Source organism: Aquarana catesbeiana, linkage group LG01 (assembly GCF_042186555.1).
Source record: "Aquarana catesbeiana isolate 2022-GZ linkage group LG01, ASM4218655v1, whole genome shotgun sequence".
NCBI lineage: Eukaryota > Metazoa > Chordata > Amphibia > Anura > Ranidae > Aquarana > Aquarana catesbeiana.
In genome coordinates, this window is record NC_133324.1 from 74,288,411 (window position 1) to 74,307,255 (window position 18,845).

The following is an 18,845-nucleotide window of genomic DNA, read 5'->3' on the forward strand; positions in this document are numbered from 1 at the left end:
AATCTTTTAGGTAGGGGAAGTAAAAATAAAAAAAATAAAATAATGTAGTTGCATAAGTGTGCACACCCTCTTACAACTGGGGATGTAGCTGTGTTCAGAATTAAGCAATCACATTCAAACTGATGTTAAATAGGAGTCAGTACACACCTGCCATCATTTAGAGTTCCTCTAATTAATCCCAAATAAAGTTCAGCTGTTCTAGTAGGTCTTTCCTGACATTTTCCTAGTCGCATCCTACAGCAAAAGCCATGGTCCGCAGAGAGCTTCCAAAGTATCAGATGGATCTCATTGTTAAAAGTCAGGAGAAGGGTACAATAGAATTTCCAAGGCATTAGATATACCACAGAAAACAGTGAAGACAGTCCTCATCAAGTGGAGAAAATAAGGGACAACAGTGACATTACAGAGAACTGGACGTCCCTCCAAAATTGATGAAAAGACGAGAAATGAACTGGTCAGGGTGGCTGCCAAGAGGCCTACAGCAACATTAAAGGGGCTGCAGGAATATCTGGCAAGTACTGGCTGTGTGGTACCTGTGACAACAATCTCCCGTACTCTTCATATGTCTGGGTTATGCGGTAGAGTGGCAAGACAGAAGCCTTTTCTTACGAAGAAACACATCCAAGCCCGGCAAAATTTTGCAAAAATACATCTGAAGTCTACCAAAAGCATGTGGGAAAATGTGTTGTGGTCTGATGGAACCAAGGTTGAACTTATTGGCCATAATTCCAAAAGATATGTTTGGCGCAAAAACACCACTGCACATCACAAAAACAACACCACACCCACAGTGAAGCATGGTGGTGGCAGCATCATGCTTTGGGGCAGTTTTTCTTCAGCTGGAAGAGGGGCCTTAGTCCAGGTAAAGGGAATTATGAACAGTTCCAAATACCAGTCAATATTGGCACAAAACCTTCAGGCTTCTGCTAGAAAGCTGAACATGAATAGGAACTTCATCTTTCATCATGACAGTGACCCGAAGCATACATCCAAATCAACAAAGGAATGGCTTCACCAGAAGAAGATTAAAGTTTTGGAATGGCCCAGCCAGAGCTCAGTCCTGAATCCGATTGAAAATCTTTGGGGCAATCTGAAGAGGGCTGTGCACAGGAGATGCCCTAGCAATCTGACAGATTTGGAGTCTTTTTACAAAGAAGAGTGGGCAAATATTGCCAAGTCAAAATGTGCCATGCTGATTGACTCATACCCAAAAGACTGAGTGCTGTAATAAAATCAAAAGGTGCTTCAACAAAGTATTAGTGTAAGGGTGTGCACACTTATGCAATCATATTATTTTATTTTTTTATTTTTACTTCCCTCCACCTAAAAGATTTCAGTTTGTTTTTCAACTGAGTTGTAGAGTTTATATGTCACATTAAAGGTAGAAAAAAAATTCTGAAATGATTTATCTTTGTCTCATTTTTTTTACATCTCAGAAACCTGATATTTTAAACTTTTTATATCCACTGTTTGTGTGTGTGCATGTATGTATGTGTGTGTATGTATGTGTGTGTGTATGTATATGTATATATATATATATATATATATATATATATAATTGTATTATGTTCGAATTTTTAATGAATATCTTGAATTTAAATTAATATGACTCTATTTTCGGCCATTATGGGCACATTTTCTTTCTATCGCCAAAACGCAGATAAGCCTATTTTGGGCTGATATATCGGTGCATACCTAGAAAATATAACCTTCCACATATTCTCAATGGAATGTCTTATTGGGAAAGACACAATAAAGCCAACTAAAAAAAAAAACTAGTATAAATATTATTTAAATATTTTTTTTAATGTAACATTTTAAATCATATTTTTAAATCTTTGAGCTATATTTTTCCTATTAATATTTTTTTTAAATGTTAGTGTTTTTTTTAATTAAAAATATTTGTTTGAAATATAAATAGAATTATTAATGGTTTAAAAATTTAAAAATAACTAATCACAAATATATGTATAGTGAAATGATTTTAAAAAAAATATGACTTACTAGTGACTAAGATAATAAACAATGCTTACCATAAACAGTGGAGTCCCAACCAATGAAGTGGCCCACTGTCATGTCAGTAATGGCCTAATATGTAACTCTTTGGACACCATATTAGCAATCTATGGCTTTTAAATACTGCAAAAAGTGAGGGGGAATCCATGGAATAGTCCACGTGTGTTCTAGCTACTGCATACCACTCGTTCAGGAGCTATAAAGTGGAACCCCAATTAAAACACTGTTATTCTGGATAACAAGGGAACACTATGGCGGACTCATCCATGTTTGTTACTCTCCCCTTGCTTCCTGTCATGGTGACTTTACAGGAAGTGAGAAAAAAAAAACTATCCCCTGTATATTGACTATTATAAAATGATGTTCATTTCTGAGGATTGTGTCATCTCTTATAAGCAGGAACAGCATGCATTTTTCTTCAGAAGGGAGTGGTGGGGTTGGATTGTTGCCATGGATTGTATAGAGCAGCCCTATTAACCTTTTTGTCCCAGAGGAACCCTAAACAATAATTTTCAGGTCTCAGGGAACCCCTGCTAAAAACTGCCCCTCACATTTGTGGCTAGTGGGAAGAATTGGCCCCCTTACAGTGGTGGTAGAATGCCACTATTATGGAGATCTAAGAAGATCATTGGTGTCATGTCAATGAATCTGCTGGCATTTGCTCTGAAACTATGCAGACTCTATTGCATGGGAGGTCAATCAGCCACAGCTCAAGAAACCCCTTAGCAACCTCTAGAGGAATCCTAGGGTTTCACTGAACCATGGTTGAGAATAGCTGGTATTGAGGGATGTCTGATGAGTAGAACAGGTCGGGGTTCAGGGTGTTTTGACAATGCAGTGAATATTGCATATAGTAGACAGAGATCCTAATTAAAGTATAACTAAAGGCAACTTTTTAGTTTTGGATAGAGCGGGGAGGAATTAGAACACCTATTAGGTTTCTATTTCTGTCTGTGCCCCTGTTAAGGAGATTCACCCTCTCTTTGTCCTGTTTACCATTATCATTGAAAGTAAAAGAAAATCCCAAATTTTGGGTTGTCCCCAGAAAAGTAATAGAGGGGAAATCTTCCAATGGGGACACTATAGTTCTGATGACCTGGGGGACCCCAAGGAATTCTCTTAATTTGCAGGGATTTCCTCTCACTTTCTGTTTGGTTATGGGACAGGAAGTGAAGGGAAATCTCCCCAATAGGTTACAGATGGCCAAAAAAAAAAAAAAAAATCTGGCCGGGGTTATAACCTTCCCTTACTCTATCCAAACTAAAGAAAAAAGATTTTGCCTATAGTTCTACTTTTACTGAAATGTGTAGAGGTTTCACAGGTAGAAACAACTGATATTATGCTGTTTGGATCCAGTGTCTACCAGGCTAAGGATGAATATTCCACTATAATTGACATAGAAAAAGACCGGTAGGGAAACGAGATATTATTATGACAGATTAATGAGCCCGAATGTAAGATGCAGATTGCCAGAGTCATAGATTTTTTTTTTTTTATTTTTTTTTTTTTTTTACCAGTTTTTAAATCCAGGTTGCTTACCCCCACACATTTTCTGGACCTGGGCTCAGAATACTGCTGCATGGAATGGCACTCAAACATCATTACATGACTATAAACCCAGACTGGTGTGATGGCCCACCTCCAAGTGGTGTGTCCATTATGCCTTGGCCCCATTGGAAGTAGGTTGAATGACGCTGGCCATCATTCAACCCAAAAGAGAACCAGCGCCAGTCCATAGAGTGGGGACAGTGCCAGAGCAAAGGAGTATTGCAGAAAAGCTGCCTTTTTATTTTATTTTCTATTTATTTTTTAACTGTGATAGGAATTTTTTTTAACTTTAAAATCCTGGAGTTGGACTTAAAGAAATTTTTTACATGGTGATAAATAACAGGTATTCGTTTTGTGTTAAAATTCTCCAACCCCTTCTTTAAATCTCAAGCAGACGGTCTAGTACAATTTGGTTAAAAATGTATTAAAAATAAAGGTTTGCGCTTTGCCTAAATTAAAGCAACACTGCTGCACCAAATAGTACCCGAATACCAGACCACACAAATTCTGTAAAATTATTAATGGTGTGCTATCTCAAAAAGCAAAATGTGAATGTAAAAATCACCTGATACTCATTGACTTTATTTGGATGTTTATTTTTTACCATTTATTTATGAATTATTAATCATTTATTACAGATGTTTGCACTTTATAGAAAGGTGTACTATATGAACTTTTGTATATTATTTGCACTGTATCATGGCTTTCTGCACAGTATTTGCACTTTAAAAAATATTGGTATATTTATATATAGCATTGGCTATTTGATACCGAAGGTTATCAATGAGTATCGGGTTATTTTTACATTCACATTTTGCCTTTTTAGACCGCGCACCAATAATATTTTTACAAACTTTTAAAATTAACATCCTGTTGGATTTTGATCTTGTCTGCAATCTTTGTCAGACACCTCAATTTAAGCCAATAGAGGTGTGCTACAAACACATTTTAAAGCCTCTAAAGATGTTTGGCACGTATTTGCAGACCACTGGGACAAGACTCTGGAGGAACATCCTGCTGTTAAAAAGTTTTCTTCCAAATAAAAAATGTGTTCAGAGAGCTTTAGATAATGCTTTCCAATGCTCTGAAACATGAAATAATGCTATTGGCATTTCTGAAGTGTTTAAAATGTCTTTTCCCTCAATACTGGGGTGAGCTTAATCTAAATGTTAGACTGAAAATAGGGTAGAGTGGGACTTTGAGTGTACCTCGGTGGGGTTGAAATGACAATCTATACCACAGATTTAAATATTCACCATCCATGGATGGAAACCTTAAAAACAGATTACAATCTGAAATAGATTACAGTTTTGCTTTTGATGTTCACTAAACATCATTTCACAAATGTTGTTGGCACTGTTTTTCTCGATTTACTTTTTAATACTGTAATACTTATATATTTTTTTGTGCTACTTTAAAGGCCCTGACGAACAGGGGTCTCCCGCGAAACGCGTAGGCCACATTTCTGACATTCTCTACCAGGATCTGCACACCCTGGATCAAAAGAAACAGTAAAACTGTAATCTATTTCAGATTGAAATCTGTTTTTAAGGTTTCCATCCATGGATGGTGAATAAAGTTTTTCTACATTTTTAAAACTGTGGTATAGATTGTTATTTCAACCCCACCAAGGCACACTCAAAGTCTATTTTTAGTCTGAATTTTGTATTTCTCAGGGACAGTGCCTCTGTGGAGTTATAATTTTCCCACGGTTACCCCCACCCCTACATATTAATCTAAATGTTTCTCTGTGTTGAAAGTGTACCTATTCTTTATATACATTTTCTGTATCCTTATTTTGTTTTCTCATTATTCTAGGTTCTAATGGTCCTCAGCTGTTTACAATAGAGTTGTGGGGAAGCCCAGACAAATTACCCAGAGCTCACACCTGGTAAGTCATACAACCACTGCAGATTTTGTGGACACCAGCTCTTCCTTTAGGGCACATGCACACAGCATCCCAAATAAGCTGTTTCTACAGGCTTTTGAGATTTTTTAAGCTCTCATTTTTTTCTACCTGGAAACTCCCCTCCATGTTAGCCAATGTGTCCATGCACACTATGGCTTTTTCAGTTTACAGGCATATGCTCTTACAGACAGAAAAAAAACCCCCACCAAACTCACGTTTTTGAGAGGGGCTTTTGAGTAGAAAAGACGCCTAAGCACCCAAAAATGCATGAAAACGCACACAAAAAAAAAGCACACAAAAACAATCTAAGGGGAGGGTTTGTGAAAAAAAAGACTTATGCTCAAAAAAAGCTTGAAAAAGCTCAAAAACACGCAATAACAAACAAGTGAAAGAGCACAAAAAAGCATACGCTTCTTCAAACTTTTAGGCAGAAAAATAAAAGCTCAAATGCCTGTAAAAGCAGCTTTTTTTTTTTTTTTGAGCTGCAGTGTGCATGAGCCCTGAGCAGTTTTTGAAGCGTTTTTGCATTAACGAAAAGCTGAAGAAAAATGCATCCCTTTAAATTCTGTGTATATCTTCATAAGGATCCGTTGCTCTTCCGTTGCAGTATAAAAAAATCCTGATTTACGCATTTTTGTTGCATATTTGGTCAGTAAAAAAAAAAAAGCACCATAAAACGCACCTCCCCATTGAAATGCATTGAAAGCGCGTTTTTTGAGTTGCATGTCCTGTGAAAACGTGCATATGTGTTTTTACCGCGTTTTTGCTATGGATCGGTCTTCGTGTTGAGCCACAGCACCGTAACCACTGATTTGTGAACTGAGCTAGTTAGAACCCCCTTTCTGTTGCAGTGTAAACAAGCTCTTGTGTTCTTCAGACTAAAAAGCCCAGTCCTCTTAAAAAAAAAAAAAAAAAAAAAAAAAAAGTTGGCAACAAAAATGAGTACACCCCTAAGTGAAAATGTCCAAATTGGGTCCAATTAGCCATTTTCCCTCCCTGGTGTCATGTGACTCGTTAGTGTTACAAGGTCTCGGGTGTGAATGTAAAGTAGTGAGTGTGCAGCTTGTGTAGCAGGTGTGTTAAATTTGGTGTTATCGCTCTCACTCTTTCATACTGGTCACTGGAAGTTCAACATGGCACCTCATGGCAAAGAACTCTCTGAGGATATGAACAAAAGAATTGTTGCTCTACATAAAGATGGCATAGGCTATAAGAAGATTGCCAAGAACCTGAAACTGAGCTGCAGCAATGTGGCCAAGACCATACAGCAGTTTAACAGGACAGGTTCCACAAGAGAACAGGCCTCACCATGGTCCACCAAAGAAGTTGAGTGCACTTGCTCAGCGTCATATCCAGAGGTTGTCTTTGGGAAATAGAAGTATGAGTGCTGCCAGCATTGCTGCAGAGGTTGAAGGGGTGGGGGTCAGCCTGTCAATACTCAGATCATACGCCGCACACTGCATGGCTGTCGTCCCAGAAGGAAGCCTCTTCTAAAGATGATGTACAAAAAAGCCCGCAAGCAGTTTGCTGAAGAAAACCGACATGGATTACTGGAACCATGTCCTGTGGTCTGATGAGACCAAGATAAACTTATTTGGTTCAGATGGTGTCAAGCGTGTGTGGCGGCAAACAGGTGAGGAGTACAAAGACAAGTGTGTCTTGCCTACAGTCAAGCATGGTGGTCGGGGGCTGCATGAGTGCTGCCGGCACTGGGGAGCTACAGTTCATTGAGGGAACCATGAATGCCAACATGTACTGTGATCTACTGAAGCAGAGCATGATCCCCTCCCTTCAGAGATTGGGCCACAGGGCAGTATTCCAACATAACGACCCCAAACCCACCTCCAAGATGACCACTGCCTTGCTAAAGAAGCTGAGGGTAAAGGTGATGGACTGGCCAAGCATGTCTCCAGACCTAAACCCTATTGAGCATCTCTATCAGCCCTATTGACTCCAGTCTACTGTGATCTACTGAAGCAGAGCATGATCCCCTCCCTTCAGAGATTGGGCCGCAGGGCAGTATTCCAACATAACGACCCCAAACCCACCTCCAAGATGACCACTGCCTTGCTAAAGAAGCTGAGGGTAAAGGTGATGGACTGGCCAAGCATGTCTCCAGACCTAAACCCTATTGAGCATCTCTATCAGCCTTATTGACTCCAGTGGCAACCTGTGAAGCTCTGGTGAACTCCATGCCCAAGAGGGTTAAGGCAGTGCTGGAAAATAATGGTGGCCACACAAAATATTGACACTTTGGGCCCAATTTGGACATTTTCACTTAGGGGTGTACTCACTTTTGTTGTCAGCGGTTTAGACATTAATGGGCGTGTGTTTAGTTATTTTGAGGAGACAGCAAATTTACACTGTTACACAAGCTGTACACTCACTACTTTACATTGTAGCAGTGTGCATTTCTTCAGTGTTGTCACATGAAAAGATAGAATTAAATATTTACAAAAATGTGAGGGGTGTACTCACTTTTGTGAGATACTGTGTGTGTGTGTGTGTGTGTGTGTGTGTGTATATATATATATATATATATATATATATATACAGTGGGGAAAATAATTATTTGATCCCCTGCAGATTTTTTAAGTTTGCCCACTTACAAAGAAATGAAGGGTCTATAATTTTTATCATAGGTGTATTTTAACCACTTAAGGACCACCCACCGCATATGTACTGCTGCAGGGCGGCCCTATTGCATGAAATGACGTACCCGTACGTCGTCTCCTGCACGAGATACCGTGGCCACACACGCCCACTGTACAGCAGGGGAGCCGATGCATGGGTCTGATTCTGGTGGGACATGAATGTCTGGCTTTCTATTGTAATCCATGGCTGCAAACATGTGTCTATTTTTATTCTGTCAACATAATTGATCTGCTTTATCTACATCCGGTGTTGGTGTGCATGTTCTTCCGTGGTGATCTCATCACGGTAGTTCTGGGACCACCTTTTGAGATTTTATGTTCCTATGTCTTTTATACATGTTGACTTTTGATGTTACCAGCCACTTTCAACATTTTTTTCAAATACATTTTGTATATTTTTATACTAATTCTTCTTCTACCTTTATTCCTATATTGCTATTTGGGCCATTAAAGTCCCGTCAGGGGGAGTCTCTCCATTTTCCAGTTTATTGGGATGTAGGCCCACTCCATTGGTCAACCACACAACTTTTTCCTTTTCTGTTAATTTAAGAATGTGGGTCCTAATGACAACTCGTTATGTTTATATAAGACACCTGTCCACAGAATCTCTTTCTTCCATTCAAACCTCACCATCATGGACAAGACCTAAAGAGCTGTCAAAGGACATCAGGGACAAGATTGTAGACCTGTACAAGACTGGAATGGGCTACAAGACCATCAGCAAGAAGCTTGGTAAGGAGGAGACAACGGTTACAAAATAACCATCAATCGCCCTCAGTCTGGAGCTCCATGCAAGATTTCACCTCATGGGGTAAGGATGATCATAAGAAAAGTGAGGGATCAGCCCAGAACTACACAGGAGGAGCTTTTGAATGATCTCAAGGCATTTGGCACCACAGTCACCAAACTAACCATTGGTAACACAATACAATACGATTGAAATCCTATAGCTCCTGCTCCCCAAGAAGGCACATGTACAGGCCCGTCTGAAGTTTGCCAATGAACATCTAAATGATTCAGAGAAGGATTGGGAGAAAGTGATGACACAAAAAAAAGTGAGACAAAAATTGAGTTCTTTGGCATTACCTCAACTTGCCGTCGGGGGGGGGGGGGGGGGGGGTAAGAAAAATGCTGACTTTTACCCTAGGAACACCATCCCTACAGTCAAGCACATAGGTGAGAACATTATGCTTTGGGGCTGTTTCTCTGCTAGAGATACAGGCCGACTTTGCCTCATTGAGGGGCCAATGGACGGGTCCATGTATTGTAAAATCTTGGATGAGAACCTTCTTCCTTCAGCCAGAACACTGAAGATGGGCCATGGATGGGTCTTCCAGCTTGACAATGACCCAAAACATACATGTTGCTTAGGCAACAAAGGAGTGGCTCAAGAAGAAGCAGTCTCCAGACCTTAATCCTATAGAAAATTTATAGAGGGAGCTGAAACTTTGAGTTGCCAAGAGACAGCCAAGAAACCTTAAGGATTTAGAGAAGATCTATAAAGAAGAGTGGACCGAAATCCCTCCTGAGATGTGTGCAAATCTGGTAACCAGCTACAAGAAACGTCTTACCTCTGGGCTTGCCAACAAGGGTTTCTCCACCAAGTACTAAGTCATGTTTTGCTTGGGGATCAAATACTTATTTTACTCACTGAACTGCAACTCCATTTATAACATTTGTATCATGTGTTTTTCTGGATTTTTGGTTTATATTCTGTTTCTATCGTTTAACATACACCTATGATAAAAATTATAGACCCTTCATTTCTTTGTAAGTGGGCAAGGTTACAAAATCTGCAGGGGATCAAATCAATATTTACCCCAATGTGTATGTGTAATATATATATATATATATATATATATATATATATATATATATATATATATATATATATATATATATATACACATATATATATATATATTATACCAAACCTACCAGAAGGAGTAGATAAGGGTTTAGAACCCATGTTGGTTTTTTTGTTTTTTGTTTTTTTTTTGTTTTGTTTTTTTACAGCTGTGATAGTTTGGGAATAGCATCACTTTCATATCTTAATTAATATGTCTTTGGTGTAATACCTCATACAGCCTGCAGGTGCTGCTATTCAGAAGGTGATTTTATTACTGATATTTACAACAGTAATAGTTAGGACATTGGTTTTTGCGAAAGATCACTGTTGGTGTCTGCTAGCTTAAACTTTTTGTTACATAGAGTAGAGCAAAATTAGATCCCTTGTCAGGTTTTTATTGCGGTCTTTGCCCCTGCTGGGTAGATTCACTCACTCCATTTGTCTTGGTGACAACTGTCACCAAGACAGGAAGCAATGGCAAAGCCAATATAATTACGGTTGTCACCGGAAAAAGAGGTGAGGAACAAATCTTCCAATGGGGACACCTCTTCCTGTGATGGCTATCTAGGAGGGGAATTCCCCTCATTTTGTAGAGATTTCTTGCTTCATGTCTGGGACAAGAAGTAAAGGGAAAGCTCCCTTAAAGGATGGACAGCAAAAAAAAAACCTCCAAAAGCAAAAAAATTTAAATTCCCTATACACGCACCTTTTCTGTGCTTAAGATTGTTAAAGTGGAGTTCCAGTCTCCTTGTCTTTTTTTTTTTTTTTTTAAATCATCCCCCATAATTTTCTTTGCTACTACAATTGAAAGTGGATACTGTTTACAGTGTGATCATTGATGTGGCTTCTAAATCTTCATGTACTCACAGCATCCCTGGTATACACACAGCGGCTATCCTTACTGTGGGCATGTGAAGCCCACTCATACCTGCTTCCGGGATTTGGTGCAGCTGGCTACCCAGCATGCACCTCCCTATCTCACGCCTGCACAGTCAGAACACAGCGTGATGCACTGTGTTGATTGCAGGTGGCTGTAGTAATGGCGGTGAAAGGTCCCGCCCTGTTATTATGGCAATAAATAAAAAAACAAAGCCGCGCTACTAGTGATAAAAAACCAAAACCAATGATTAAGCAGCCAGCATCAACAGTCTAGTGAACTGTATGACAAAGTGATAACAGAAATATATAAATGGCAACCGGTCAATCAACACAAGCCCAAGGAAGGGAAGTGCCGCCTGGCAGTGCATCATTTCCGGTTTTGAAATAACCCGATGCCCATTGACTCCTGGGATTGATGACACTGATATCCCAGGGGCCAATGGAAGAGAGGAAATGACGTACCTCGCCACAGCTAATTGGGACGGAAGTGGCAGGTTTTTTAAACAAATAAAGGTATTTAAACAAAACCCAAAAACCCTACTATATTAAGTTGTATTGTAGTTCTATTCTGCCCTTATGTTGTAAAGCACTGCGTAAACTGTTGGCATTATATAAATCCTGTATAATAATAATAATAATAATAAATAAACGCTCTCATTGCATTTGGCTGCAGTCATGTACAAATAAGCTAGTGCCTTTCAAAATTACCCCTTCCTCTTCCGGCATCATGGAGTTGCATTGCTTGCAGTACTTAGAGGCACTGCCTCAGAATAGGTATTCAGATATGATCTTCAGAATTTTATGTCTTTCCTGATCTGTGTATGTGTTTTGGTTCATTGACTTAGTAAGCGTTAAAGCCAATAGTCTGGCGTAATAGCCAGACAGCTAGCATTTTCTGAAGGAAGTCAAGTGCATCTGTTTTTCTTGTGGCAGGTTTGCCTGAAAGCTGAACTCCAGGCCCACACAAAAGACACGACTTAATAAACATCTGTATCCATTAATTAATAAATGTACTTTTTTTTTTTTTTTTTTTTTTGCAAAAGCTGCCCTTAGTGGTTAAGAAACTATTTTATTAAGTACAGTAATGAAAATAGTGTGTTACTGGCTAACACCATATGGAAAATAATTTGTGAATAACTGACCATGACTTAAATCAGCTCTTCAGACATCCCCATTCCAAAACCACAAGCATTAATATGGAGTTGGCCGTTCATTGTGGCTCATTCTTCTAGAAAGGCCTTCCACTAGATTTTGAAGTGCGTCTGTGGGATTTTGTGCCCCTTCAGCCAAAAAAAGTTTGTGAGATCAGGTAATGATGTTGGATGAGAAGATCTGGCTCACAATCGACTTTCAAATTCATAGTTGCATAGTTAGTCAGGTTGAAAAAAGACACAAGTCCATCTAGTTCAAACAAAAATTCATCCCAAAGGTGTTCAGTAGGGTTGAGGCTAGGCCTTTGTGCAACCCATCTGAGTTCCTCCACCTCAAACTCCTCAAACCATGTCTTTATAGTCCTGAGTTTGTGCACAAGGGCAAAGTCTTGCTGAAACAGTAAAGAGCTTTCCCCTCAGTGCTGTCACAAGGCTGGAAGTGCACAATTGCCTAAAATGTCTTTGTATGCTGTACCACTAACAGTACGTTTCACTAGAAACAAAGGATGTCCACAAAAGTTGGGTCATATAATTTTTTTGAAAGGGAATCAATTATCTCCTATAAGAGTTGTTGGTTACATTTTTATTAGATTGTTATGCATGTTATTTTGTACTCTACCTCAGAGTGCATTAATATTATTAAAAAGAAAATACTAAACCATTGTGCTTTATTTCAGCTTTAACCGTCTAGATTTACCTCCTTACGACTCCTTTGAAGAGTTACGGGAGAAACTTCTCATGGCGGTTGAGAACGCTCAGGGATTCGAAGGCGTCGATTAAGGAGAAACCTTTTCCTCTCCAATAAAATGCATCTTCCTTTTTGCATATTGAAATGAAATGGACATTACCAGAGATGACCGAGAGATGCTTAACAAAATAAAAAACACACTATAAAAAAAAAAAAATCAACAACCAAGGACATGACAAAGGATTATGATGACACTTTTTTTGGCTGTTGATGTTGTGTCAGTTTACGTAGCAAAGTCGGATAATTTCTCTTGATTGCTACAAAATTTGCTTACGGGGGCAAAAAAAGTTGCAGGTAAAATGGTACAATATTTGAAATCGAAAGCGTAAACTGTGCCAATCTGGAACCTTTTCTTTTTGGGTGTTCAGTCGACAGCTCCTGGCACTTGGTCTGCGGAGCACTTTCCCCAGTTTGGACCTCTGGCGCGATAGACTGCGGATGGTACTTTCAAAGATCGAGACAGCGTTTGCACACTGTTCATTGTATGCTTAAATTACATTTCAGGAGGACTTTATTTATATGGTGCCAGCCCTTAATTCATTATTTTACCTATTTTCTAATGACAATGAATGGAACCAATCACATGGAAGGTATAGTATTATAAAAAAAAAAATGACATGTTTACTTTTTAAATGATTTGAACCTAATTTCAAATTTTAACTTCGCTATAATTAAAGCTGTCTAATCTACTCAGTCGACACAAGCTACTTCTGTTTTAATTCCAAAGACATGGTGAATTGAGTGCAGTGCCAAAACATAGTCTTTAATTGTATTATTTTCTTTCATAGCAAAGTTCACCTCTGCTAAGTCTGAGTTGTTTCCAAGTGATCACTAGGAAACAGAAGCCCATTATCATTAGGAAAAAGTGCACCTTCCCTTTTTGTGGAGATAAAATACTGTATGTGGTCACTGCTCTTCCTCAGTGTTGTAACTGAGCTTATCTGAACCAGGAAAAAAAATCAGATCCTGTAATGCAGGGAAGCATCCACTGCCTTGCCATGGTACACTGTAACTATCAATTTGCATTGCAGTGAGAGGGTAAGCACAGGTCACAGAAGAGCTTATGTATGTAAAATTCACGAAACATTTCTTGCGATCTATCAACCAATCAGCTCCCAGTTGTTATTTCTGCAGTGCAGAGTTGAAAAGGAAACACAGATTTTGATTGGATGCTATGAAATCTTTTTGTTGCACACTTTACATACTCAAGCCTGATAGCATGCCAGGGTGTTGAGTATTAAAATTGTATATTAGCTATTCTGCCATTGAAGGGACAATTGCTAATGGTGTTAATTAGTGGTGTTTTTTTGTTTTGTTTTTTGTATCCAGATCCTTTCCCCTGATTTTTAATTACTCGATATATTCCCACAACACAAGTTCCTGGGCACAGCTTTGTGTACGAGGATACTGCCGGCAGGCCGACTCAAATCATCCTAGACAAACACACCATGGATCCATAATCAGTAGTCCAAGCATTTATGAAAGTGATCACATCACAATAAGCGCAGATTCAATGTTTTACTGCCACTCAGGATGTCTTCATGGTCATGTCTAAAGAAAAGGTTCTGCATGGCCTCAAAATGTTCCTGCACTTATAGCGTGATCACTTTAATAAATGTTTGGATTATTAATTAGGGATCTATGGTGTGTTGACTTTTCATTACTTGATATTTTCCCATCACACAAGTTCATGGGCACGGCTTGGTGTACGAGGATGTTGTAGCAACTGCCGGCAGGCTGACTGGAATCAGCCTAGATACGCACACCATGGATCCATAATCAGTAGTCCAAACGTATTAAAGTGATCACATCACAATAAGTGCAGGTTCAGTGTTTCAATGCCACACAGGATGTCGCATCTAAAGAAGAGGTCCTGCATGGCCTCAAAAAGTTCCTGCACTTATAACATGATCACTTTAAGAAATGTTTGGACTATTGATTATGGATCCATGGTGTGCTGATTTTTTTTATTAGGTTAAAGTTATTTTATTACCCCTTTCTAACAATATCTGCATGCAGAGGTAGAGAGACAACACTAGCTGCCTCTTGAAGCAAGTGCAGTGATGGTGATGGTGTGATAGCCCTTTTCTCATTACCCCCCAGTTACCTTAGGGGCTTGCTCAGCTGAGAAGGGTTTCAAGAACCTGTCTGCAGAAACACTGTAGCTTTAAGTAAAATAAATCTGCATTGTAGTAATTGCTACATAATGAAGCAAGTGTTTATCTAGCGTGCCAACAAAGTAATTGATCCCCTGCTGATAATATGTTCATGTGTTCCTGAACATGCAGCTGCTTTGTAATATTGTTTCCTCTGATAACAGTGTAGAAAATACGTTAACTTTGCTAGTTCCAGCAGCAGGTAGCTTCTGTTAGTTACAGTTATAGGTTCATTTACTGGAATCCCTGGGAGCTGTAGTAGGAGAGGGCAGGCAGATAGCAAATTCCAAGTTTTCTGCAAAAATTCTCTTTAAACTTAATGGAGATGCCAATGTAAAACCTTTGATTAGAAGACCTGTGATGCACAGTGAAAATACATATATGTGAAATATCTTACCTGTCAATGGATTTGTCATTCAGGTAGTCATCTAATTCACAATTTTTTTACCATACTGCATCTTCCATCTTCCTGTGTCACCTCTCCATATTCGGCCTCTTCAGTAGACTGGATGGGCACCATCATAATACCCATTCATACTACTAATGAACATGCGGGTGATATGGGAACCTGTAATGCTAAACCAGCATATAACCATATCATCTCTCTGACAGTTTGGTGTGGCAGAAGAGTGTAAATCTCAAGAGAAGCCAAGCAAATTTGTGGTCTGTGTCTATAGGCTTTTGTTTGCGTCAGACCTGTTTTCTCCACATACAAGTCTATGGGAGTGCTTGAAGGAGGTCAAATGAACCTCTCAGTGGGTTCAGGATCTCAGAAGCATCTTGAACTGATGTAAAAAGCAAGGTCATCCACGCAGCCCAAAGCCTTTAGAAATGGGTTGGCAATTCAAACAGTTTGCCTACAGTATAGACATTTAGCTATTTAGATTGGAACACCAGACATAAAGAGTTTGTTTAACCAAAACTGGCCAGTAGCAGGAAGTACCTTTTCTAATCTTCACACCTTCACCTGTGCACCACGGAAGTCCTTTATTTCAGGCTAAAAGCTGTGATGATGTCTTGACTTCAGCTCCAACATGAAGTTTTTTTAAAGCTCCCCACCCAGTCCACCATCTCACAAATCAATAACAGCATCCCGCAGACCTATATATTCAATAACCAATCTTAGTTTCTCTAACCACTTTATTTCAAAACAGTATCCTTGTTTTTCATTAGTTTTTAACTTTTTTATTCGTCAAAAATGCCCATTATCTTAACTTCTTCTGTGCCGTTGGGTAAGGTAGTGAGAAGAATCTCACCAATGAGTACACAGACAACCATACATGCATTTTTACTTGGATATCTGAGAGGTTTTTTTTACTGTTCATGGGCGCTGTATAGGTGTCCTAACTCCTTGTTAGGTCACCAAAAAGGAAGTAGTGAAAACTATACAGCAATTAAAAAAAATCTCTAATGGAGCCCTAAATAAAAATCTTATTGAGGTTATAACACTTCTCCAGTCTATCCAAAACCAGAAAAAAATGTGGTTGGCTTTCCTTTGTCAGGAAAGTTTAACTGGGTTCTCCTTGTATTCAAGGCCTGTATAGGAATGTTTCATTCATAGACCAGTGAACTGTAGAAAAGATAAGCAGGTTTTTTTTAACAAAGCTACTACCAAGGGCAGAAAAAAAATGTTTAAAAAAAAAAAAAAAACATCCAAAGAAGTAATTTTTGTACAATAATATATATTCTAGTGTGGCTAAGTTTGTGGATGTTTGGCCATCACACCTATATGAGCTTGCTGGATATTCTATTCCAAAACCATGGGCATTAATATAGAATAGTTCTGACTTTTGTGACTATAATGGCCTCTAGCTGTCTGGAATTTTGAAGTGTGTCTGTGGGAATTTGTGCCCATGTAGCCAAAAGAACATTTGTGAGGTTGGGTACTGATGTTAGATGAGAGGATTTGGTTTGTGATGAGTTTTCCAATTTATCCTAAAGGTGTTCAGTAGGGTTGAGGTCAGGCCTCTGTGCAAGATACTCAAGTTCCTCCACACCAAACTGTTGCCGCATTGCTGGGAAGATGCAAAATGTCTTTAATGTACTGTAGCATTAACAGTACACTTAACTGGAAATACCTGAACTCAATAATTTGAAGAGGATTTTGATATACTTTTGGTCATTTAGTGTTTTTTTCTTATGGTCACAGCATTGCAGAAAACTATCAGACCATTGATTAACTTTGCTGGCTCATTTCTTTCAGATATGTGATTATCTTTGCATGTTCATCAGCAGTAGCAGCTCATTTATTAATTCAAATCCTAGGGTTTCTGTTTTACTGTTATCCCTGAGGTTTTCACCTTTATTTTATGCTGGCCATTTTTAACTGAAACACTTTGGATATAATATGTGTCCTATCCTATGTTTGGATATAAAAATGTGCCCTACCAACAAGAAGTAATCTTGCTCCAGCGTTTGCTAAATTATGGGCAGTAAAAAATCCTATTCTTAAAAGTAATAGAGAACCTATTTAATACATAGTAGCCTTCTATGCTGCCACCAGTCTCTTTTTATCATATTAAATGAAGACCTTTATACTCTAATATGTCATAACAACAATGGCTCAAACAGCTTAGTAGAAGTTTTCAATCAGACAGAGGGAGCTGCAAAGCAAGCTTCTCCTCAATGCTGTCTCCTTGGATAACAGTACTCAGGGAACTCTTTATTATGGAATAAATATTTATTGTAAAACAACATTTTTTTAACAGGTAGTGGGGTAATGGAAGGGAAAACAACAGTTTAAACCTTATAAACCTAAAAACAACTAAACTAAAACCAACTCAATCCATCATAGTTCCCTCCTTTTGGAGATTACAAAATTAACAGAGACAAAGGAAGCAAAACTAGTGGAAGAAAATTCATTTTTTCATAACTAACAACTGTTGGTCATGATTTGTTCACACATAGAGATTATTGTTCTTATTAAACAAGATTTTAAAAAAAAAACTTTGGCCAAACTTTGGCTTTTTTTTTTCTAGTATCGGATAGTGGGGAAGGGTCAGAACCTCTTTTCGTAGTAAATGTCACCTTATCTTGATCATGTACCCTGTTTTGCATCCTGAGTTGCCATAATAGTTTATTGGCCTTGTACAGTACTGCCTGTACCTCACCATTCTAATTCACTTTTATGGTCGTCTGTATGCCCTTGCTGTGGATAGAAGCCCAACAAAACTGTTCTTCACGTCATATCTTATATAAAAGTTAATGGTGCTTCTGTACATCCTGACATGTAACATGCATGTTCTGCCTTTCTACTGACATTTTTTAAAAATTGATTTAAAAAAAAAAAAAAGCTTGTTTAGGCTTTCCACTGCCTCTGCCTACCTGAGCTGCGAGGAATAATGTGATCCTCCACAGTATATTAAAACAGGGAAGGACTTAAAGGAAGCTTTTCTTGAGAGAGGCATGGAGGCTGCTATTGGTGACTTTACATTGTTCAAATGGTGGTTGTCTGACTGTCATATTGTCCTTCCTGCCACTTGGGCGCCACCCCCTAATCCATGCGCCCAGCCCCTAATCTACATGCAGAGTGCGGGACGCATGGATTCCAATAGGGTTGTTTTTTTGTTTTGTTTTGTTTTTTTGTTTTTTTGAAGCACACAATTAGAGCCTGATGCTCTAACTGGCTTGAAAAAAGGGTGGGCTTTGGGCGCAGAGCCCACAATATTCGCTATTGTCTTCCTGAGTCTCCTCCCGGCCAATCAGGAAGATTGGCCAGGGATTCTTAGGATTCCTAACCGCGTCTCAGGACACACTGGTCAATCTTGTCTCAGGACACACCTCCTGTTCAACCCGAAGGAGAACGGAGAGAACAGCCCGGCTCTTCATTCCCCCTGCCTCCTATGTTAAGGTTAGTCTCGCCACCTTCCTATCTGCCGTTCGTCTCCCGCACGCACAGGGGGGTTTGCATAGCGTTAGTTTCCCGTCCCCCCCAA

At 39.0% G+C, this 18,845-nt stretch overlaps 1 protein-coding gene across 22 annotated transcripts in view; it reads left to right on the top strand.

The window, feature by feature from the left end:
- The window catches only part of NEDD4L (NEDD4 like E3 ubiquitin protein ligase), a 578,915-nt gene extending 560,339 nt beyond the window's left edge, over positions 1–18,576 (top strand). For all 22 annotated transcript variants that reach the window (XM_073620478.1, XM_073620530.1, XM_073620504.1 and 19 more), the window contains 2 exons: positions 5,383–5,455; positions 12,684–18,576. In XM_073620478.1, coding sequence (XP_073476579.1) covers positions 5,383–5,455; positions 12,684–12,786 — 176 coding nt within the window. In that variant the 3' untranslated portion in view covers positions 12,787–18,576. The remainder of the gene's footprint in view (positions 1–5,382; positions 5,456–12,683) is intronic.
- Positions 18,577–18,845: the final 269 nt, after the last annotated feature.